The sequence below is a fragment of the Rhamphochromis sp. 'chilingali' genome (assembly GCF_963969265.1).
Source record: "Rhamphochromis sp. 'chilingali' genome assembly, chromosome: 14".
Lineage (NCBI taxonomy): Eukaryota > Metazoa > Chordata > Actinopteri > Cichliformes > Cichlidae > Rhamphochromis > Rhamphochromis sp. 'chilingali'.
The window spans coordinates 28,220,181-28,245,059 of NC_137941.1; the positions used below are offsets into that span (position 1 = coordinate 28,220,181).

The window sequence follows — 24,879 nt, forward strand, 5'->3', positions numbered from 1 at the left end:
TATGGCATACAGTTCAATTCATTTTGATTAAGTTTTGTTTAAATGACACCAATTTACAACTACAATCACCTCCAGGGGCTTTATATTGTAAGGTTAAGATCCTATAGTTTTAGAAAGAACCCTAACTATCACACAGCCCGCTATGTTCATGCCCTTGGTGACAGCAGGAAGGAAAAATTCCCTTTTAACAGAAAGAAACCTCCAGCAGACCCAGGCTCAAGGAGGGGCGGCCATCTGCTGCAACCAATTGGGGGTGATGATTAAAGATATGCTGTGGAAGAAACCAGAGATTAATACTAACTGATAATCAAATACAGACTAGTGTCACTCCTGGCCCTTCATATATAAAACACATGGTGAGTGAAAAAGGTGAAGGAAGCACTTTGTAAGTGTGCTGCCTGCTGTAACCTATAATTTCCTTCGGGATTAATTGTTAGGGTTTCTGGGTCGGTGACCCAGTGTTTTGTGTTTTTGGTTATTTGATTTTGTTATTTCTTTATATTCTAGCTTTGCTTTACGGGTTTTTCTTAAGTTAAGGTCCTCTGGGTGGGGTTTGGTTAGAGTTTTAGTGTTTTGGTTTTCTGTCTGTGTTCCTTTGTTGCTGTCTTCCCTGTCTGCTGTATTTCCACGTCCAGTCAGTGTCTGTGTCTGCCCTGGTCCCACGTCTCTGTTCCCTTTGTTTTAGTGCTTGCCTGTGAGTCTGTCTTATGTTTCCGGTTTTACTTTGGAAGTCTATGTCTGATGTTAATGTGTCTGGTTTTGCTTCCCCTGGTCTCGTTAGGCCTGATTTGCCCCAGCTGTTTTTCCCTCCTGTTACTCATTCCCTGATTGCTCCCTCTGTGTATTTAAGCCCTGTGTTTCTCTGTGTCCATGTCGCGATCTACCGTTTATTTTGCTGTGTTTTGCCAGTCCACCGGTGTTAGTTTATTTTGAGTTTTTCCAAGTTATGTTATGTTATGTTTGCGTTCAGCATTAAAGCTGTTTTGGTTTAAATTTGTCTCTGGAGTCTGCATCTTGGGTCCTATCCCTGTCCGCACACAGCCGTCATCTAAGATTAATAAAGTATTCTGATTCTGATTCTGAAGAAGAAACGCTCAGTGCTTCACAGGAATCCCTCAGCAGCCTAAACTTATTGTAGCATAACTAAGGGAGGATTTAGGGTCACCTGGTCCAACAATAACTATAAACTTTATCAAAAAGGACATATCAACATTTTTTTAAACCAAATCTTAAAAGTAGAGATAGTGTCTGTCTCCTGAATCCAAACTCCCAAGCTGTTTCCACAAAAGAGGGGCCTGAAAGCTAGAGGCTCTGCCTTGCATACTACTTATAAATACTCTAGGAACAACAAGTAGGCCTGCAGTGCGAGAGTGAAGTGCTGTAATGGGGTGATATGGTACTATAAGGTCATTAAGATAAGATGGGGCCTGATTATTTAAGACCTTGAACAGGATTTTCAATTTGATTCTGGATTTAATAGGGAGCCTATGAAGAGAAGCCAATATAGAAGAAATCTGCTCTCTCTTTCTAGTCCCTGTCAGTACTCTTGCTGCAGCATTTTGGATTAACTTAAGTTCTTTTCAGGGAGTTTTCAGGACATCCTGATAATAAGAAATCACTAGTAGAACCAGACTCAGGGAGGAGAAGGGGAAACAATTCCAGAATCAAACATATAGAGAAACATGGTAATTGCAGCTGGACATCTGCACCCTGAACAAAGAGAAGTACCACACCTTTCACTGAGACACTTTGGAACTAGGCCTGAATGATCGGGTAATTAAAAAAAAAAAAAGAGTCATGATGACACATAATTTCTGATTTCAGCTGAGAACAGACATACCGAAAGCTACCTCCTAGCTGATAAATTTAGCTCCACAGTGATAAAAATAACTCAAGTTGACACTGAGAGAAACAAAAAAGCAAAAATACTTGAAAAGAGGCAAGAGTACTTTGACAGTTCTGCAGCACAAACTACATAGTTCCGGAATGTTCAGAATTCCAGAATGTTCGGAATTCCGGAATGCGCCAAAGTTCCGGAATGTTCGGAATTCCAGAATGCACCATGGTTTCGGAATGTTCAGAATTCCGGCATGCGCCAAAGTTCCGGAATGCTCGGAATTCCGGAATGCGCCAAAGTTCCGGAATGTTCGGAATTCCGGAATGCGCCAAAGTTCCGGAATGTTCGGAATTCCGGAATGTTCGGAATTCCGGAATGCGCAAAAGTTCCGGAATGTTCGGAATTCCGGAATGCGCCATGGTTCCGGAATGTTCGGAATTCCGGAATACGCCAAAGTTCCGGAATGTTCGGATTTCCGGAATGCGCCAAAGTTCCGGAATGTTCGGAATTCCGGAATGCGCCAAAGTTCCGGAATGTTCGGAATTCCGGGATGCGCCAAAGTTCCGGAATGTTCGGAATTCCGGAATGCGCCAAAGTTCCGGAATGTTTAGAAATGTAAATATGCTGTAAATATGAGGAATGATATCCACAGCAGCCATGAAGAAAAAGAAGATACCTGACTATATTAAAGTATAAAATCAATGCCATATAACCGAATTAAAAGTGCTTATTGTGTTTGTGACTAAACTGCATCTAACAGAAAATTGAGCATAACATTAGTTCTGTCAGGCTGGACAGTAAAGCTCAGCCTGCAGTTCCATCAGATCAGCTGATGCCCAGGCTGACATTCTTCAATTTATTCTACTCACTAATATTTAAGATGCTTCACCTTCCATACAGATACTGCTGCCTCTGCAAGCTGCTTCGCAACCCAGATTCCCTCCAGCTAAAGCGTTACATGCCGTTAATTAATGCCATATGTTTTCTAACTGATGCCTGCTCTGCTGTGTTAGGGGCCTTTGTTGCATTCTTTTTACCTCTTAGCTTTCAGTGTATGCACATGGACATACAGAACAGAACTGTACAGACAAATATGAGTTACTGCAGATATAGACAACAATCTCCTTTCAAATAAAGTGGTCCTGACAGGATTTTAAATGTTACCTAGCCCTTTAACACTGGGCGTCCAACTTCTGAATAACTTTGCATCATTTACTTGTTCTTCTACTGTTTGCTCAATTAGTATAATGCACTGTATATTTGTTTGTGCTGTCAGGCTGAAGGCGGTCTTGGAGCAGATGGACCGTGGTATGGTGGACCTGCAGGAACTCCGGAGGCACTTGGAGCTTGCAGCTGCCATGCTGGATGCTGTTTACACTGATGAGACCAGGTGAGCCTGAGCAGGCTGTTGAATGAATGGCTGTATAGAAAATAAAGCTTTATCAGCAGTTGCCAAAAATGTGACTGTTTCTCTCTGCAGGCGCCTGCTGGACACTGAAGATGAGCTCAGTGACTTGCAGGCAGAGTCGGTGCCAAGCGAGGTGCGTGACTGGCTGGCGTGCACCTTCAGCAGGAAGATGGGTGTGGCCAAGCGTCGCCCTGAAGAGAAGCCAAGATTCAGGAGCATTGTTCATGCAGTGCAGGCTGGGATATTTGTAGAGAGGTAAATGTTGCTCTGATCAGCTAAACAGAAAGCTTGTATTCACTAATAAGCATGCTAGAAATACTGCACGGAGTGTGAAGAAAAGAAATTCACAAATTGTTTCAGTCCCATAATTTCTCCAAAAGCCTGCATTCAGGTTTTGTGAATTCAAAATAAATGCTCATGAATAGAGAAAGTGTCTTCGCAACTGCACCAGCAATGAGATTCTCACTCTAACTGCTGCTAATGGCCATTAAACATAGCAGGCATTAGTTAAGCTTTGTAAATCTCATTTTAAATCATTGTTCAGTGTGTATAAAACTGCAGAAAACTTTAAGTACCTCTGCTTCACACTCCATTAGCTGTTAACAGACCTATTCAAGGATTAAAATGGCTGAAGAGCTTGGAACGAATTTATATACTGACTCACTTTCTTCCTTTATGTCCTCCCAGGTGCTCTGACCTAGAAAATAATGAAGTAACTTTGACATCGCCCATTATCTCCTTATATAATAAGACTGTTACAAAAAACAAACAAACAAAAAACATATTATGAACATGAACTGAGTCCTGCAGGACAATTCACAAACCTTTACAATATTAATAATTTGCTGCAACTTCTCAACTGATGTTCGAGTTTTATGTAAGCATAACAACCCACAATCCACCCATTCATTCATCGGTTTTCATCCACTTATCCAATTTAGGGTCACAGGGGAGGAGTGAGTCAATTCAGAGTCAAAAATGAATGTTGAATTGTAAATAACTATAAGTTTTATACTTACTCAGGAAGAGACTAGCAATGTGAAAAGAGTCTGGAATGTCAATGCTGCCATTAAAACTCACCATTAGCAACGTGAAGTGCAAGGGACTCAGGCTTTCACATTTGGTTGACCCATCAGTCCACCCTTACCTTCTCCCTGATTTCCAGAAAAATAATTACGATGAACAGTATGCCACACTCCGCAAATGAACTTCCGATAACTATACTCTCCACTTTGGGTGTTTTTGTGTGTTTGCTTGTTTTTTAAAATGACCTTACTTTACTCTTAACCCTCTCAGGCTCAAATTAAACTTTTTCTGCAGTCCTGCAGTGGTACTTTTGAGTAAAAAAAACCTCATAAAATATGTATGTGGGGTAATCAGGTTGTTAGTTTTTAATTGTTGCAAATCAGCAATGCCTGCCTCGAGAGGGTTAAGACTTCAACATACAACCACACTGTAGACAATACTGATCTTCTAATTGCACTCGCCCCTCGCTAGAACCTGATCATCTTTTTGCACACAAAGCCAGCTCCAAAGTGAAGTGGCTTTCCTAGTTTGGTTTATAGGTCCTGAACACCAGGGGATGAGTTCCAGCACTGACTGTGACTCAAATCCAGTTCCACAGCTGGACCTTGTGAATGCTCTTGCAGGTACATGTGGACCAGATTCAATGTTGAGGGATTCATATGATTACATTTCATAAAAGTTGGGTCTGACTTAGAAACTGAGGAATTCTACACTCACCGTCATACTGCAGCAACTCGTCAATCACACAGTAAAGCATACCCCATTTTATCCTGCTGTGTGACTCTAATGGGGACCATAATATTGTGCAGGCGGAAACTATCCATAGAGCTAAATGAACTAAAAACAGCTTACCATGACAGGTAATTATTAATAATTGTAGGAGCACAGAACTGTGCACACTTTGCCTTTCTCTTGCTATTGACATTTTTCTTTTGTAGTCCAGCACTTGGAGAGAGTTTTCTGGAATATTCTGACCCTGAAGGTAGAAACGATTGCGGCTGTCTCGCTGGCAGGAGGTGACATTTTATTGTATTAAACCGACATTTGATCAGAAGTTAAAACAAATAAAAACCTTTTCAGTCAGAGCTCATTTTTTTCACAGCTCAGAACCTTAAACAGAAATTGAGAAAAAAACAAAAACAAAAGAAAAATTGAAAAAAGGCTGTAGAAAAGTACACAGGTAACAAAGGCAGGGAAAGAGCAATCTGAGAAGAAAAACAGTAAGGTGGTAAAGGAAGATAAAACAGTCAAATGACAATTTATCCTGCTGTTTGACTCTAAAGACTTTTGTACTTTTGCACAAATATTTTGTGCATGAAAATATTTTTTGTACTCACCTGTACTTACTGCAACCTTTCACACTCACCGTATCATTTCACTGAATATAGAGTATTTTAGCATTTATTTTTTCAAACCAAGCTTGATTCTTGCTATTTCTCAGCTCCAAAATAACAGATCTGACCCAATCAGACCACTGTATGTGGTAACAAGTGTGCTCGTCGCTCAAAGTAGGCACAGGTACAATTATATGGTAATAGTAAAATAATACTAACCCCAGACACACAGCTAGACACTACTCTGGCCAGTCGGCTCTCTGAAATGATTTCTCTGCCTCCTCAGAAGTTGTTTCCAACTCTGCCAACAAGAGTTAAAACTTCCCCACTCACATCCTGAAATATGTGTGAATGCGGTGGTGATACAGCTTCAAATCCTGGATCAAACCATTAAATTCTCCCTCTTGCTGCCTTCTTGTGAGACTTGGATGAACCCAGAATCTTTCTTTCTTTGTTTTCTTCCTCAAAATTTAACACTTTCAGTGTGTAACATTTGGACATATTACATTCAAATATTACATATCTTCCTAGTTTTGTCATTTCTATTTCTAGTTCTTAGATTTGTGTTCATTTAGTCTCCTCCCTTTCATGCTGTGGTCATCTTGGTCTTGTCTGTGTTCTCCCCAGTCCGTCATGTCTCTCATCCTCTCTGTGTCCTCATTCTGTCTTGTTCTCTGCTTCTGTTTCTCCCCTGGTCCCAGTGTCAAGCCCTTGTCTCTTAGTCTGTGTCTCAGTGTCTTTCCTGTTTTATTTTGACAGTCTCTCGTCCTGTGTTCAGTGAGTTCAGTTTCCCTTCTCCCTGTCTCATTGTGCCTGATTACTACCAGCCGTGTTTCCTCCTGTTTCCTAGCCCCTCATTAGTCTTTGTGCATTTAAGTCCCCTGTCTTCCTCTACTTGTTGTTGTGTTGTCCATGTTGCTGTGTGTTCTCCTGGGCTCCTCGTGTCCATCACTTCCTCGAGTTTTCTTCCAGTTTCGTGTTTTCATTTTCCAGCGTTAGGTTTTGTTTTTGTGAATTTAGTATCTGAGTATTTTGATACAACACATAAAAGCTGCCTCTTCTAGTTATCCCTTTGTGTTTGAGTCCTGCGTTTAGGTCCTACTCCTGCCTGCCACACAGCCAGCATTGACAGATCTGACCATTCAGATCATTATTTGGCAACAAGTGTGCTTGTAGTTCCAAGTCTGTAGAATGAATTTTTCACAAAAGCGCAGCACATTGGTGTGCACATACTTTACAAGACAAGTTTATGATGTGAGCAGGAGGTCAGGCAATTGAGAACAGTGAGTAGTTGCATTTCTGGGGAAAGAGTTTGCAAGAGGACTTGGTGGATTTTACCATGAGCCAGCGTCTAGGGCAGGGGTAGGCAACTTCAGGCCTCGAGTGCCGGTGTCCTGCAGGTTTTAGATATCACCCGGGTTAACTTAATCAAATGATTAGTTCATTACCAGGAGAACTTCAAGACATGTTGAGGAGGTCATTTAGCCATTTAAATCAGCTGTGTTGCATCAAGGACACATCTAAAACCTGCAGGACACCGGCCCTCGAGGCCTGGAGTTGCCTACCCCTAGGAGATTGCACTGCGGGTAAGTTTAATCAGAGACTTGGCAGGAGAACAAGAGCCACAATGGACTGTAGTTGACGGGCATGACCTGGGAGATGTGGAATGTGGGATGGATGTGCATGGATGCTTGAAGCTTGAGTTTAACCACTGAAAGGCTGATGACAATCTCGATCTCATATCATCCAATAAAACAGGGAGCGAGCTTGCAAGAGAGATGGCCTTAAGATGAATATCTTTAGTGGCTAATCAAACCTTTTGTCCTAGTTCATATCTGAGAGTGGGTGTTTGGAGGCAATCTGCATAGTGGCAGTGCTGATCGACTGTTCGGAGTACGGCCTCTGGGCCTAAATGCGCTATCTGCAGGTGGTGCTAGATGGAAAGAACAGATCTGCTTCTACAGACAGGCAGGTGGTAACCTAAGGATACGTTGAAAGGTGAGAGACAGTAGCAGATAAGGTGAGTGAGTTGTTCTGTACTCTACTCATGGGAACTCTGAGGACCAGATGGCTGAGTTTTGTGTCATAACAAAACGGAGCCAATTCCAACTCTTGATTGAGCCTCTTGGTCAGGCCGTCGGTCCGCAGGTGAAACCTGGAACTGAGGCTGATGTTGGCTCCCACTGCAGTGAAGATCTTCCAGACCTGGGAGGTGAACTGAGGACCCCTGTCCAAAATGATCTTCAGCGGAATGCCATGGAGCCTGAAACATGATCAATGAGCAGTTGGGTGGTTTTGGTAGCAGTGGGTAATTTCTGAAGAGCAACAAAATGAGCGAACTTTGAGAACCGGCCTATTATGGAGAGGAGATGGGTAGCCTGGTAATGAAGTCCAAAGTAACTTGGGCCTGTGAGGTGTAACTAGCGGTTTGAGTAAACCTGAGGGTTGCTGGGAGTTACTCTGACTGCGTGCAGAGATGGAACAGTTGGCTACATAATCCCTAACATCTCTTTCCATAGATGTTAGATTGAAGATGAGAGAAGGAGGTGAGCAATCAGGGCACATAGGTGGACACAGGAGAACACAGGACCCAAACAGAAAAACACCAGACATCACTCAGATCATGACAATATTTAGTCAATGATTTTTATTCTGTCACTGATAAATTAACAAACTTCTGTGAAAAAGTAGCAGGAAATGCGCATTAGGAATTTGAACAGGCCAATCACAATATTTAGTTACATTTCTAGGGAGGTGCATGCCAAGTTATGCCATAGGTTACAGTGCAGGGTTTCAGAGTGCTTGCAATTACAGCTAAACATGTGAGCCTATGAGGATTGACTCACTTTTGGTTATTTAGAAGATCTGCAGTTTATGACACGTTGAATTTACTTCATTTTTCAGCCCTTAAATGAACTAAAAACAGGAACCCAAGCTTACCATGACAGACCTTTATTGATAAAGGACTGCTGAGAAAACAGTGCTGTGCAGACTTTAGCCTTTTATTGCTATTGACATTTTTCTTCCATAGTCCAGCACCTGCAAAAGAGTTTTCTTGGATATGTGAATTGTTTTTATATGATGTTGAAGAGCCATAAACAACATGAAAAGTATACTTTTTAATGTAACTGTATCTTATCTTTACAGTAACGTCATAAATGTATTCCCTGCCACTTCACTGACATGCAGAGGTTTCTCTTAACCTCTGAGCCTAGTGCTCTATATGTTAATTTATCTTAAAACTTGTTATACATGTGCAGAAAAGCAGTGAGGCATCGCAGAATTCTGTCAAATGATTGTTTCAAAAGAACACTTTCAGATGTTTAGTCATTTCAGTTATTTTTATCTGCAGCAGAAATCTGGAACACCTGCAGACAGAACAGAGAACAGTCATAGATTTTCTTCAAAATAAACGGCAGAACATCCGGCTGACTCCACCGCAGATGTGATTAAAGGGTCCAACATGAAGTGTAACAATGTTAGCCTGCAAGAGAGCTGGGGATGGAGATCATATAGGGAAACTGTGAAGTCCACTATTATTATATTGTAAATGACTCGCAGTGATAGAACGGTATCAGTTCATCTGCTGCAGCTTAATGACGCATGAAATCAAAAAATATCTGCTGCACCGAAGCAGCGCTCATTGTGTGTCTGTGTGTGTGTTTAGAATACGGTTACCATGACAACAAACAATCCATCCTGGTCACAAACTGTGGAGGAGGGTGGCTGGAGGGGGTCTGTGCGGGGAGTGTTTATATGCATGCCACTGCCTGTATCAATGTGTGAAATTAGTGCGTGATATTTTTATCTGTGTGTGTGACAACAGGATGTACAGACGGACGTCCAACATGGCTGGTCTGACCTATCCTCCCACAGCTTTGACAGCTCTGAAGGTAAAAATTACTGCTGCGTTCCCACTGGCAGCAGGTGACATTTTATTGTATTAAACCTGCGTTTGATTAGCAATTGAAAAAAAACAAAACCTTTTCAGTAAGAGTTCTGAGTTCAGAGCCTTAAAAGGAAATGAAGGGAGAGAAAAACAAAAAATGAAACAAAATAAAGAATGACAAAAAGACTGGAAGAGGTAAGAAAGTGTGTAAGAAGGTAGGAAACGCAGGGAAAAGCAATTCAGGATGATGAAAAGAGGAACGTGAGAATGACAAGGAGGGTAAAAAAGTAAGGTAGTTGAAATGGAAAGGAGGCAATGTGAAAAGAAAAGAGGAATGAATGAGTGAATGAGTCAGGGAGGACTTGGGAATGGGAAATAAGAAATAGACAAAAAGGGGAAGAAAGTGAGAGGAAAACAAGAGGAAGAACAGGAAGTAGGAAAGAAATACAAATTGCAAAAAGGAAAGGAGACGCTAGAGAGAGACTGAGAGGGGTAATGATAAAGGAGACAGAGAAGGAAGTGAGGACCTGGTTGGGAGGAAAGGAATGAAGTAAAGATATAGCAATGAAAGGAGATAAGAGAGGACATTTGGAAGAGAAGAAAAAGTGGGATTTGGGAAGAGTATGAGGGTAAGCACAAGAAAAAGGTAAAGCTGTAAAGGGAAGGTGGAAATAAAAGGAGCTAATAAAACATCCATCCATCCCGCCAGCTAGCCAACCAGCCAGCCAACCAGCCTTTTTAAACCCTTGTCCAAGTCAGGATTGGGGGAGGGTGTTGGAGTCTATGTCCTAGCTGTCAAAGGACAAAAGGCGAGGTACAGCCTGGATAGCTTACCAGGGAAAAAAGAAAGTAAGATAAAGAAAAGAAGGGTGGAAAAACCAAAAACAGTGACTGAAAGCAGGAAACAGAAGTGCTTTGGATAGTAAGAGGTTATTAGGAAGGAAGGCATGAAAATGAAATGTAGACAAAAAAATGAAGCAGAGAAGGAAAAGAGGAGATAAACAATAAATGAAGGAAGCGGAGAAAGGCAAGACACTGTGGTGAAGGACAATGTAGATTTAGTACATTAATGATATATGTTTCCTCCTCTGCACTTCCTTTTGTCTACAAACTTAGAAAAAAATTGAATTATTCTAGTCCACGCTTCTTGCATGATGCAAAGCACGACCCAATGAGAGGCTTTAAATGTAATTGTGTAAGTAAATGTGATAATTAATCTGAGTTTTAGATCCTTCCTGTTTGAGCAAACATTATCAGGACAGTGCCCTCTACTGGCAGAAATCTTCATTTCACTAAGGTCTCACCAGCTTTATGTCACACCCCCCTGCTGTAATCATACCTTACATGTGAGATGGTATTTGTTGATGCATTTCTCAGGAGGTGGATCAGTGGTCCTTTGATGTCTTTGCCTTCCACGAGGCCACAGGAGAGCACGCCCTCAAGTTCCTAGTCTACGACCTTCTGACCCGCTATGACCTCATCAACAGGTTCAGGGTACTCGCAGTTTAATTTTGTTCAAATCTGGTGGTGGGCGAACTTAATACTGGGGAAAGTACATTTAGTCTTTGTGCTAACTTACAGTTTTGTGTTCAGATTCCTGTGCAGGCTCTGGTGCAGTTTGTTGAAGCGCTTGAGAACGGTTACAGCAAACACAGGAACCCCTACCACAACCTTATTCATGCCGCTGATGTCACTCAGACTGCCCACTTTCTGATGCTACACACTGGACTGATGGTAACACACACACACGTGCACATCTTTTTGTGGGGAACCTCTGGCATCCCTTTACACTGCTGTTAAAATAAACCAGATTCTTAAAAGCTGAATCCTCAAACAGTCTTTCCTAGGACCACGCAGCATGTCCTCATTTTCCAAAACGTTGCTGATGTCCAAACCTTAAATTAGCCCACACAAAGACAGAAGTAGATTTTCAAAAACACCTATGTGGATATCATTTTGTCACAATCTTGTTGTGCAACTGTGCTTGCCTGCACATGGCTTGCAAAGACAGTTGTCTATAGAAGCTAACTAATGATGTGTGTGTGTGTGTGCAGCACTGGCTGAGCGAGTTGGAAATTCTTGCAATGGTTTTTGCTGCAGCAATTCACGACTTTGAACACACAGGAACCACCAACAACTTCCACATCCACACCAGGTAATGTAGATGGTAACACTTCATGTAGGTTATCAGGGGATCTGATTTGACAGGGACAGTTTTTCTCAAGATAATTAACTTAAGGTAATTGATATTTGACATTTAACACTAAACACAATATAAAGTTAACAATATAAAGTTTGTCACATAGTACATAACATATGAATTAGGCCTGTGTTTAAAGACTCATGAAAAACATCTTTATCTTACATAATAAAACAATGGGAATCTGCCAGTTCACTGGGTGAGTTGTGAATTCATCCAACAGAGTTCCAGATGCTTGATTCAAAAGCATGGTGACAGGTTTAAGGAGGCGCTAGGAATAACACAGTGGGATTCATCTGGAGTCCCCCCACCCTTCTTTTTTTTCAAAAATTTCAGCAAGTGTGGTGAATCTTAAGTAGGGGAACAACAGGAAACCTGCTGATGTTGCGGCTTCTGTATACAAACTGCAGAAGATATCTGATTGGATGTTGTGTCTGTCTGTCAGGTCGGAAGTGGCCATTCTGTACAATGACAGGTCAGTGCTGGAGAACTATCATGTCAGCGCTGCCTACAGGCTGATGGCTGAAGAAGACATGAATATCCTGGTCAACCTGAACAAAGATGACTGGAGGTTTGCCCTTACTGCCAATTCTTGATGTTTGTGCTTCCATCTCAATGCACCTAAATGCCCTTACCCTGAGCTTTGACATCACAACTACATACAAAACTCCACCTTGTGTCCTTTGTGTTGATGTACAGAACTCCTTCTCTAAGAGACAAAGAAAGGGCTATTTTAAAATACTTACTGTTCTGATGACATTTACAGAATTCCCAGCAGATTCTGTAAAAATCAGGTGACTGAAAATATTTTAAATATGTTTCCTTGGTTAAAGTGTTTTCTATACAGCTAGTATTGTTTTCAGAAACAGAGTTTTCATCACATGATGACACAGTCCTCATGTGTTAGTGTGAAGTCTGGTTAGTGCCCCAACCTGGCATGATATATGTGAACACACACACACGCACACACACACGCACACACTGTGTGTACTCATATCCTTGTGGGGACATCTCATTGACATAATGCTTTCCCTAGCCGTTTACCCAACCCTAACCAAAAATCAATGCCTAATCCTAAACTTTAATTATTTACTTGTTTTTTGAACCCAAAAGAAGTTGAGTTCCCACAGCGTCTCGACAATGTCAAGTTGACAAACTTTCAGAGGTGTGGGCTCTTTGATGAGAACTGATGGGTGATTACTGGATGTGTTTGTTTATTTATTTTTCATAGGGAGCTGAGGTCTCTGGTGATAGAGATGGTGATGTCAACAGACATGTCCTGTCATTTCCAGCAGATCAAGACCATGAGGAATGCCCTAACACAGACACACAGGTCAGAACTCTAGCCATTATTAGTGACCTTTGACCTTTGTAACTGGCTATCATTAGATCAGTGATAGCCAATGATACATTATGTTTTGTTAACAAAACATAATGTATCCATGCCTTTGTGTACTTTTCATATTTTCCACAGCTTTATTTAATAAATAAATATATTATTTTGCATAAATGTATCATTGTGACCAAACTTTTCCAGTTCAGATGGAAAAGTAAAAAGAAACGGATTCATTCTATCAGTTTATTTCCACCACATGAAAATAACGTCATGTCCTGCTGTGGCCACAAATGTTGTGTAACTGGCAAACTGGAAAAAGTCAATTTATTGTATTATTAAACAGGATATTTGCAGATCCTTAATTTCTACCACATGCAAAATTGAGGCCTTGATTGCCAATAAAATTGATTCAGGAGAGGGTCCTGCTAGCAGATAAGATATTATAGATAATGTTTTTGGTTAGTTTGTACAACATATTGGTGACTCCAGATAATGTTGGCTCATATCACTTTGGAATGTCTGCAGTCTGTCATTGGAAGAAACGATAAACCTGAAAGCCTTTAGTTATAAAATCGTGCCGTGAAAAATATCACTTATTTGTTGGCTTAGGTTTGGTGGAGGAAAGCGCACGATAACGGTCGGCTTACAGCTGTGAAAGCTAACACTGCAACAGATGTAGCAGCTAATTATGTTTAAGATGGTGCTGTGTCGATGGCATGAAATTAGTTCCTGTGTTAGCAAACAGGTGCCACCATCATGTCACCCATTTGTTAGTGAGGTCCTGTCTTAAAACCTCCAGCTGAGCATAGTAACCAAGACATACTGGGCACACATGGTGTAGTAGCTATTACCAGTCAATCACTGGGAAGTCACACTGGGAAGTAAGGCATACTCTCCTTCATCCCCCTTTCCCCTCTGATGAAGTTGATAATTTACAAAATGAACATCATGTTGTATTCAATATGTTGCTAAACTATCAAGCTGAGACTGTAGACTGATAAAGTGAATAAGAGAACTCATCTTTTTCTCAGATTTCCTTTTGTGACCAGATTTATGCCCTGAGCTGGAGATTAGAAAGATTAAGTAAGGCTTGTTGCACATTGCTTTGAAGCTGACAGCTGGTCGCCTGCAGATGCTCCGGCTGATGTATGTCAGTCAACAATATTTTTCACTCTCACTGGTAGTCACTTTAGTGGCTCACTATAGAGGTGTAGAAAAGGTTTTTCTCCAGTAGGCCCACTTCTTGTACACTGATGGTTGTTTCGGCTGTTGTCTCTTGAAGTTGTCGTTCGCTTTCCATTGTCTCAGGTCACCACATTGTTTTATATTGAGCCTGTGGCTAATTTAACCCTGAACTTTGTAAGACTTCTAAGAACCTTTTAGGTAAATAAAATTCTCTAAGTGAAAACATGTCTTTCTGTCTTTCTTACGTAAATAGACTTCTTCAATTTCATCTTAAAAATCTAATATTTACCATTTCTAAACCCGCTGATACTCTGAACTACAAATACTTTTCATTCTTCACACAAAAATGACTTTTCCCACTCAAACATGTAAAATTAGATTCCTCTGCAGTTTCATAAAAGATTTTCCGGCAGACTGTGCAAGGCTAGTCTATCTGACAGAGACGACCAGATCATCTGTGGGAGTGTGGTGAAAAGGCCCAACATAAGCTCCTGCAGGCTGCTGGACCAGATTGCCCTGTGCGTTCCTGTAGGAGCTATCACAGGAATAGTACCAGAGTCCAGTATCTCCTCTATGTTTGTCAGTCCTGCTGGACCTGCGGAGGTGTGTCCATGTGTATCTGTGTGTCTCTGTGTGTAAGCGTGTCTGAGTGTGTATGGAGGGGGTGCTGGCAGCTGTCGTGATTCTCAGCTCACGCTTGGATGGATTTTGGGGGAAGACGCTGTCATCAGCCTGTCAACACGCTGGTTCTGCTTTTGTTGCTGCAGCAGCGGGCAGAACTGTACAGTCTGCACAATATGATCAAAATACAAAAAGGCACAGCACTGTTCACATAACATATGGGAAGCTGTAGCAGAGCAGTTTCTTTCCTTCACAAGTCATTCTCAAAAGACATTTTTGCTGATCTTCTACAGGTCCAAAAATGTAGATGCTCAGTTTTTAGTCAAGGTAATATAGTTTCTTTTTGATTGATGGATATTAATGAAATGATTTTGTTTCCTTTTCCTTTCCAGTATAGACAAAGTGAAGGTTTTGTCTCTGATGCTTCATGCTGCAGACATCAGCCATCCAGCCAAAGCATGGCCACTGCACTACCGCTGGACCCACAGTCTGATGGAGGAATTTTTTAGACAGGTACAAACATCTGTCAGTGAGGGTTCTCATTTGTGAGGATGCTCGTGGACTTTAAAATCAACTATCAAATCAAGCCAAGGAATCATCCTCTGTAAATCAATAAAACACTAAAAATCAGTGTAACACAGGCACTGTCACTGGTTGTATACTTTGTAAAAGTGTTTTAGTAAACCCTTGACTGCCATTTCCCATCATGGCTTAGCAACAATTTAGAAGGTTCTTTAAAACAGGATTTCTCCATATAATAACACAGAATTCTGATACCCTTCTCTTTGTAATGCCTACTGCAAAATTAATTTGGTGCCATGTTAAAAATAAATCAACCAGTAAAGAAAAATTAGCTAATTGTTGCTGCATTAACAAATAAAGGCAACGTTAGCCTAATTAGCCATTTAGAATTAATAAAATCTTTTTCAGTTGTCATAGCCGACATAATTGACATTATTACTAGAAACTGTATGAGCTCTGTAACAGTTACAGGTGATGACCTGGGTGCTGCAGATCTGTTTGTTTTGTTATACAACACTTAACTTTTTTGAGTCCACCCAACGAATTCCAGTCAACTTGTATCGGTAAGAATACATTTTTGTGTTATCACTGAAGCACTCTGAAACACTGAAAGACTCTATTGCCCATGTTGTAATGATGAAGATATTTTAGCTTATTTCCATGAGGAGGATGTCTCCATTGTGTTTTATTGTTTAAGGCTCAAGCAGAAACTGAATGCAAATCCCATAAAGTTAACTTGAGTACTTGAAGACACAGTGTTATATTGTCCCACTTTCTACATTGTTTCCAGGGAGATAAAGAGGTTGAACTTGGGCTCCCCTTTTCTCCTCTCTGTGACCGTAAAGCTACGATGATTGCCCAGTCTCAGATAGGTAAGAGTCACAATGAGAAAGGACTTCATAAACTTGTGCTGGATTTGCAAACAGCTGTTGAAACTTTATTCTCATGTTTACTATCTGGTAGTGATTTATTATAAGAAAAAGAACCAGTATTAAGTTATTATTAGTAATGATGCTGTTACGTCTCCTCGAGGGCAGGAGAGGATGACACAACGACTCTGGAAACCTGGTACAGGTGTTATAAAAAAAGTTTAATGGCAGCGCTCTCACAAAATAAGTAACCCAAATTCAAACAACAAATGTGGGGGAGAAAGGGACAGTTAGGTTGTGCCAAAAAAACCACCAAAAAGGCAAAACCAAAACTTAGCTGAGCTATTATCCTAGAAAAACAAAAACAGGGGGGAAAGACCCTAAACCTCAACTCAAAACAAGCTCAAAATTACATGGGTGGCATCAACCTACTTACCTAGTGTTTCTAACAAAAAGACATCAGCCTGCAGTCTGCGTACCTAAGGGAGTGGCAAACAAAAGGAGAGGGAAAGACAACATGCAGCCTGCAGACACGTAACAGATGCGCTTGTTATATATTTTGCTCTCTCTTCTTCTATTATCCTAACATTTCTCTTGGGATTCAGGTTTCATAGACTTCATTGTGGAGCCAACCTTCAGTGTACTGATTGACACGACAGAGAAAGTGATTGGTCCTCTAATAGAGGAGGACAGGAAGGCCAGAGAGACTGGAAACAGGAGATCCAGGTACTGCTGCTATTACTGCTGTAAGTTCAGTGACTTATTCAACATGTGTATTAGACACAAGGTTTTTAACATGAACGATTCCTCAGTGAATAACCACAACAAAAGAAAAGCAACAGACTTGATAACAGCTGAAACTCTTAATCCACATCAGAACAAGTCTTTGGAAGTCCAGACCTCAGCCCGATTGAAATCTGTGGTGGCACTGTGCATAAACAGATGCCCACAAACCTCAGTCAACTAAAGCAATGTTATAAAGTATAGTGGACTCAAATACATTAACAGCAATGTGAGAAACTGATAAAGTCATACAGATAATTATTACTGTAAGTTACTGCTGCAGAAGCTGGTTGTACAAACTTGTAATTGTTTTTACAACACTGCATAAAGTCATTTTTATTCATACTTGATGATTTTGGATGAAAAATCATTGAAAATAGGCTGGTCTTAGACCAGAAACTGTGAAACCCAGTCTAATCACTCAATTGTACAACTACTTATTCTTTTCTTAAAAAAAAAAAGATTTATTTGGGGTTTTTTTTGTTTTGTCTTTATTATACAATCTTTATTAGTACAGAGAACTGACAGGAAACTATGGAGAGAGTTGCATGCAGGACATGGATGCACACCTGTACATAGCACGATGTACAGATACATGACACAAATAGTAATTGGTGTTCTTCAAGACCACATAGTGGGCAAAGAGGGTAAAATATAACTTGTTGGTACAAGAACCAGTAACAGTCCCAACCTTAAATCAGCTAAATGTCCACAGGAAATGCCTCGACTACAGCATATGTTGATCGGTGTGTGAGGGCAGGTCATCACTGCACAAAATCAAGTAACATTGTTTTTCTCATAGAAATATAAAGTTTTTGGCCATGTAGAAAAAAAGTATTGCTCATTCACCAGGTTTTATTCAATCAATGCAATATGGAATTTTCCTTAATACATTAATACATCCAAGGTGGAAAAGGCAGTCCCTCTCATCGCTTTACACCTCTCTCTCTGTTTCAGTCTAACAGGAAGCGGTTCAGTTACCGTGGAGTCAGTGCAGAGACACAGTAGTGTTCGCCATGGGAACAGTGATGATGGACAGATGGACTTTTCCCTGACAGCCATTGATCTGCTGGCACTGAAGCTGCACCTCTCTGGTGTCATTACCAGCAACAAGGACAGATGGAAAGAACTATCTGTGCACGGTACACATACAGTCACAAACAAATATTCAAGAAACTCAGAATCATTCGAGGTAAAGTTTCTACAACCAAATTTAGAAAAAAATTGTTTTATTTGGAGTGTTATTATTTTGTTTTGCGCTTTTGGACATTATAAGACAAAGCTTCCAACAATCTATAAGTGATTTCTCAAAAAACGAGATGTTTTTCAGTGTAACAAATGTCAATTGTTCAATTCTCCCAATTCTTTTGATCTTTGGGCTGAAGGAAAGACAATACTCGGTGTATAAATGCTCAATCAACAATCTTTTATTCCATACAATTCTTATACCTCAGCAGTATAATGCATCATAAAACAATATCATTCATTCACAATAAATCAGCAGTCTAATGTAATACAAATCAGTTTAATAACTGTAATAGTTATCACCTTCTTCTAAGTCAGGAGAATAATGCAAACTAAAACTACATAATGATTTCACAATCTTTAATTAGGGGTCTAACGTGGCAGATAATATAATAATCTCACACTCTTTGGAGAAAATGTTTGTCTGCATTTTTATAAAACATGCTCTTGAGAAAATTGTACCCTTATTTTAATATAAGCTACCATCTTTGTGCTTTTAGCCTTGTTGTGCTTGTTTCACACACTCAGCTGTGGACTGCTGTAATTTGTAAGACAAAAAAATTTAATAACGGTGCTGCCGATAAATATCCCAACAAAATCGATATTTTTCCACTGCGAAGTCATTTTTTCCTTGTTGACATGATCACAATACAGTGAGAGGTTAAATTGTTGAACTGAGATTTGTCCACCTTTTTCTAAAGTTTTGTGCAAGTGCCACCTGTTTACCTTTGGGTAGTCAACATTTGAGTTAGGTGTGATTTTTGGCTTAGCACCACATATCATATCTAATATACTGGGAATGTAATATAGTGGGAAAGTGTCTCATCTTCTGAGATAGATTCTGATATTGGAAACATTTGCCAGTCAGGTTGTTGTGGTGATGTATCTACACACAAGCTTTGCCATTAATGTAAATATCCACCAAATATCAGATGCAAAAAACACTGAACTGAGTGTAAACTTCTCCAACACTAGTCCTAGAAACAGCTAAGAGTCTCAAACCATCAAGGGCCCAGGCTTGAAGAAGATCCCCAGATTTGATGGAACAATTTTTTTTTCAGTTGAAAATTTGTGTATTTTCCTGTGTTTGCCTATTGTGAACAGAGCTAGCCAGCAAGGCGCAAGAAGAAAAAGAAAGTGTGGACCTCCAATCACATGCCTCAACCAGCCATCGTACTCCTGATGGACCCGCTGCCGATCAGCCACAGAACTCTGACTGCTCACCTCCTGGTGAATCTCATGACAAGTCACCAGACCAAATGTTGAATGGTATGAACTTGACAACAAACATAACTTCCTGACATTTAACCCTCAAACTCACCTTTAGCTGTGGTAACCTTTACAGGGGAGGCCCCAGAGGAGGAGAAAGAGGAAGATGAAGTGCCTGAAAACGCCTGACTGCCCTCTGCCAAACGTACCACTGTATTTGACTGTGGCAGACGACCCTGGCAACAGGGCGTTGCCGTGCAGAGTTCACACTCTCTGTTTAAACACAGCAGCTGACTAAGTGGTCCTTCAGTGACTGAAAAGGGCCACTAGACCTTTGTTTTTTTGGGGATTTTTTTTTACAACTGACCATGAAAATATCACATTCAGAGTGAAAAGATTCATTAGATAACAGCTTCTTAGCAGCTTCATGGCCCATTAACAGTGGTGAAAATGTGTTGTGATTTTATTAGAGATTCGGAGGAATGCTGTCTGTGAAATAGATGTCATCATTTAAATAAAAACAGAGGCAGGCAGGTCAAAACCAAAGAGTGTGGAGCGGCTTAAAAACCCTATTCAGGGAGTTGGGAGACTGAATGTCTGTTAGGAATAATAATTAACTGAGCTGTTAAGAAGCAGTTGTCGAGGTTTTGTTAATGCAGCTGAGCACAACAACAGGTGTGATGTTTTAAACTTATAATATGAGCGTGAAAAGTGATTGCTGCTCTGTTCTTTGTTCCTACTCCTTTTTATCTCACACTTCTACCCATGATGTCAAACAAAAACATGTTGGATGATGTTGCAGCAGTTGTTTATCGTACCGCCTAAGTAGCAAGCTAAATGGGGCCAATTGCATATTGGCATAATTGACTATGCTGAAATTATTAATACCATACAGAATTATTTCTTCTGGCATGCACGACTTAGGCTATTTTTTGGGGCTAAACCATACCTGGCCATTACGAACGCTTTTGGGGCAAAAATGTTAGCAGTTATTCAGCAAACTGGAACCTCTAACTTTTGGTCTTGCACTAGCATCGGCCGAGAAACTTTCCAAAATGTGTGCCAGGTGGTTGATGCCCAGTACCCCTCTGCAAGTTGTGCTTAGTGCTAATTAGCAAATGTTAGAGAGCGAAACTAAGATAAACCATAAATGCCATAAACCTTAAGCATTACACAAACAAAACTTATGTATATTACCACTATCACTGACAGCATATTAGCATTCTGATAGCATAGCTGATGGCTATTAGAGAAGCTGTAGACTACCAGGTGTGTAAAATATCCCAGCACTTTGTACAGAAGACATTACAAATGTTACATTGTAGAAAGTGATGTACAAGTTATGAAATTTTTCAGTTTATTTGCAAAGGAAAAATCCATGGACCTACTTGCATTGGTCAATTTACAGTGCTAACAAGTTAGCAATATATACCAAATGGAGGTCTCCTGTATGCAGTCTTTTAACGTAACATAAAAGGAGGCATCTACAGACCTGGATATAGTGAATATTTGCAGTCCTGGTTACACTGTAATATTTGTCCTAAATACTAACATGCGACAGAGACAGGAAGTGTTGTCAGTCACGATGCTTTTTAAATGCACAGTATAAAAATGTAATCTCAAATGTCAGTTATTTATGTTTTGTCAAGCTCAGTTTGGTTATAGAAATCGTACCACAAGCTTAATTAGCTTAGTGTTAAATGTAGCTAAGCAAAAAACCATATAGCCCTTGTGTAGAAGGACAGAGTGTGGATGTTATTCACAGCTTGTTTACACCATCAGTGATGTATTTGATTCAAGAGCATTTTATTGAAACCGAATCACTCAATTCATTTTCTTATCAAATCTCAATTACAACGTGATGAATATTATGATATAATATTCATTAACCCCGCCCTGACTTTTTCTGCTGCTGTCTAACATGCCTCCTCAAAGTAATACAAATTAAATTAAACTTTGTATTATATGCATAACTAATGTTTGCGTGCACAATGTAGTGAACATTACCTGCAGGTGACCTAGTTGCTGCTCTGCTGCAGTTCACAGATCTCACAGATCACAGAATATGGTTTGACAGCTGTCATGAGCTGCTGCTCAACACTCGAATAATCTAAAATATCACATGTTCTTGCTTTCACATTTGACAGTATACATTTCAACAAATTCTAGTTTAACATGAAACAATATGCTATTAATACACTACATGGAAACGGCATGTAATTTATTATTTCTTTTCCACTTTTGACATGAGGCTGATATTGAATTTGCTTATTTAATTAGTATCTTTTTAAATGTTTACTGGTTAGGTAGAAGGTGAAGGGGGGAGCTGTACATAAGAAAGCTAATAGAAAGGATTAGCTCCAAGGCAAGAGGCTTGGTAACTAAAGATTAACAAAGATTTAATGAGGGATTTTCTGGCTGCTAAGCCTAACCAAGTACTTTGCAATCTCCAAAAAAGACATCAGAGCTCATCTGTAGGATCAAATCAGAGTCAGTTCTGTGTTACAACTGATTGTAATAAACGGTTGATCCCAAATCTGTATCTGAGCCCTGACCGAAGAGTCTGTTTCACTTGAAAAATGTTACATACGGGAGCTAAAAAGCTATGACTGCCATTCAGCTGGCTTTACCTTTTCCATGGCTAATAGCAGTAAAAATCCAAACATAACACAGTGGCAGTTTGAACGCACAGAGAGCAGAGCAGCAGCAGTAAATCGGTGTGAATTTCTTTACATGTTTACATGTGACCTTTTTTTTAAAAACAAAACATGGGCCATCTTATCGTATTCTGGGCCAATATACCCATAGGATAGCATTACACTGTACTCTCCATCATTGTAGAGATTGTGGAGATGATGGAAAATGATAATGAACACTGAGTCCAAGGAAGTGTGATCATGAGTAAATAAATAAGATTTACCTTTAAATCGACAGGAGCCCAGAGTTCAGGCAGCTCTTGTTGTTCCTGTGCTGGGCCCCTGTTGCTCCACCTGGCTGTGAATAAAGAAAAGTGCCATAGAATCAACATGGTGACAAGAGAAACACCAGTTTCTATAGCAATGGACAATGAGTCAAAGGCCGGAGCCAAAATGGCCGAAAGTCAAAGCTCTTTAGATTCTGTGAGCACTGTGTTTGTTAATGCAATGTGTGCTATAGTTATTGTGTGCTCTTTGACTCTGTGTGTGGATGAGATTTTGAGTGTGAGTTTGTGTGAGAGAAAGTGTAAGAGTGTGCACTGTATACTGTACAGCTGTTTTCTGTATTATTGTATTAAACATTCACAAATCTGGCTCTGTCTTTGATTTTATTCAGTCTTGTTGTTTACATTTGGTGGTCAACAGACCTGTATCTGAACTTCTGGTATCTGCTTTCACTATATGGACATTCTACAGGAATGCCATTTCTGTCCAGTGCATGCATATTAAGTGACTTCAAAGACAAAAACAAAACATAATACTAAAGTAAAAAAAGATTTTAAACTAAAGATCCACTAAATCAACCTATTATACTTTCCCTTATTTTCTAATGTGCTGTGAAATTTTTCACCAGTCTCATTTCTTAGTCTTTTGTCAAACTTAAATGTTAAAACCAAATTTTAACATTAGACAAAGATAACCCGAGTAAATAGAAAGTTAAAAAGTAAAAAAAAAAATCATCTGGTGTAAAACTACAATTTCACCATCATACAAGAGTCTAACATGATGTGGTAGTGTGATGGTCTGTGGTTGGTTTGCTGCTCCAGGACCTGGACAACTAGCTAAAAGAAAAACCTTATGGAGACCATCCAGCCACCAATTTGTGTCCTGAATTTCAGGTACAGTTGGATGTTATTGCAGGACAATAATGTGAAACACAGCAGTGAGTCCACTGGTTAAAAAATGGGTCAAAAAATAAAGTAAAATGAGGGTTTTTGGAGTGGCCTAGCCAAAGTGTGGACTTCTTTGCCATGCCCTTAAACAGGCCGTCCCCCTGTATCGAGATGCCAGAGAGGTGACATTCCACGATCCAGGACCTAATTTCAGTAAATGAGGACTGGACCATCAGACCACTGGTTGCTGTCTGAGTCACGTTGCACCCAACCCCTACAGCATCTTCTGTGGGTGTGGGACCACAGGATGGCTGTACCTGGCTTGGCCCAATAGGGTAAGACCTGGCCAACAAGTGTTCTCCTATGAGGTGAGGGGCCTCTTCAGGGGAGTGGCTGCGGTAACCCTTTTCAGGGTATAGGTTAATCATGTACCATAGTGTATTCTTCATAGAGCTACTGGGATTTGCTCTCATCTAGGGCAGCATAGCTCCCGGGACAACAACAGTGCCCCTGTACTAAGACTCCATACATAAAAATTAAAACAGATGTACACTATAATGAAATGCATTTATTACCTAATCTTCTTTTGTAAAAAGTGTGCACCTTTGCCTTGAACACAAAGTTTTGGATCAGTCCAGAAACCTTTTAAGAACTTGAATTTGATAGCATTTATTAGAAAGCAGCACTCATGACCTTACTCAGGTAAATATTGCCGAAAATGTCGCAATGCAATCTTTCAATTTGATGCACTAAATTTGTGCTGCCAGCAGAGAGCACTGTGACTAAACCAAATTTGTGATGTTGTGGGGATCTCATTCTATTGTTGCACAACAAATACCGGCCACCAGAGGGTAGCAGAGAACCACTGTCATTAACAAGCAGTCACACTAACACTTACCGCTCTTTATTCATTGATTAGTGTTGTGTAGAGACACTTAAGGTGTCTTCAATCACATCCAATCAGCTCTCTGACTAACAGCACCACAAGAAGCTACAGAACATGCTATTCTTGCACAAAAAGTGGCACGACTAAACCGTAACAATACATTGTGTTTCAAGGTAATGTATGACTAACGGATGCCTTAAAATGTAAGCTAACAATCTGCAAATTGCACTCTCAGCACCACAAAATGTTAGAATTTATTTTGAACACTTGCAGCTCTTGTTAGTTGGATTGTAGACAGCAATATGGCATCCAACAGGAGACAGATAGAGACAACATGGTAAACATTTCGCAGAAGAGACTGACATTTTTCAGAGCTAAAATAGATTTAGTAATGCCATTCTGCTTTTCATATCACCTAATACAGGGGTGGGGGAACTCCAGGCCACACAGGCTGGTGTCCTGCAGGTTTTAGGTGTGTCCTGGATCCAACACAGCTCAACATGTCTTGAAGTTCTCCAGAGGCCTAGTAATGAACTAATCATTTGATTCAGGTGTGTTGACTCAGGGTGAGATCTACACCGGCCCTTGAGGCCTGGAGTTCCCCACCCCTGACCTGATAAGACTGCTTGCAACTTTTCTTTCTTTTTTTTTTTTGTAGGTTCACAGAATTTACAGCAGATAGGTGTAAGAACACACGACTGTCATAGTCAAAGATGATTCA

General features: G+C 40.3%; 1 protein-coding gene across 2 annotated transcripts in view; it reads left to right on the plus strand.

Annotated features, from left to right (window-relative positions):
- The window catches only part of LOC308410567 (dual specificity calcium/calmodulin-dependent 3',5'-cyclic nucleotide phosphodiesterase 1A-like), a 43,934-nt gene extending 21,245 nt beyond the window's left edge, over positions 1–22,689 (plus strand). Inside the window, exons 3-16 of one of the 2 annotated variants that reach the window (XM_080903971.1) lie at positions 3,114–3,227; positions 3,318–3,500; positions 9,432–9,498; positions 10,872–10,988; positions 11,088–11,228; positions 11,549–11,649; positions 12,140–12,265; positions 12,926–13,027; positions 15,229–15,349; positions 16,149–16,230; positions 16,833–16,953; positions 17,968–18,152; positions 19,360–19,524; positions 19,601–22,689. In XM_080903971.1, coding sequence (XP_080760097.1) covers positions 3,114–3,227; positions 3,318–3,500; positions 9,432–9,498; positions 10,872–10,988; positions 11,088–11,228; positions 11,549–11,649; positions 12,140–12,265; positions 12,926–13,027; positions 15,229–15,349; positions 16,149–16,230; positions 16,833–16,953; positions 17,968–18,152; positions 19,360–19,524; positions 19,601–19,653 — 1,678 coding nt within the window. In that variant the 3' untranslated portion in view covers positions 19,654–22,689. Of the gene's footprint in view, positions 1–3,113; positions 3,228–3,317; positions 3,501–9,431; positions 9,499–10,871; positions 10,989–11,087; positions 11,229–11,548; positions 11,650–12,139; positions 12,266–12,925; positions 13,028–15,228; positions 15,350–16,148; positions 16,231–16,832; positions 16,954–17,725; positions 17,792–17,967; positions 18,153–19,359; positions 19,525–19,600 lie in introns of those variants that run through there. The other variant, XM_080903972.1, reaches the window with a different exon arrangement.
- The last annotated feature ends 2,190 nt before the right edge of the window (positions 22,690–24,879 follow it).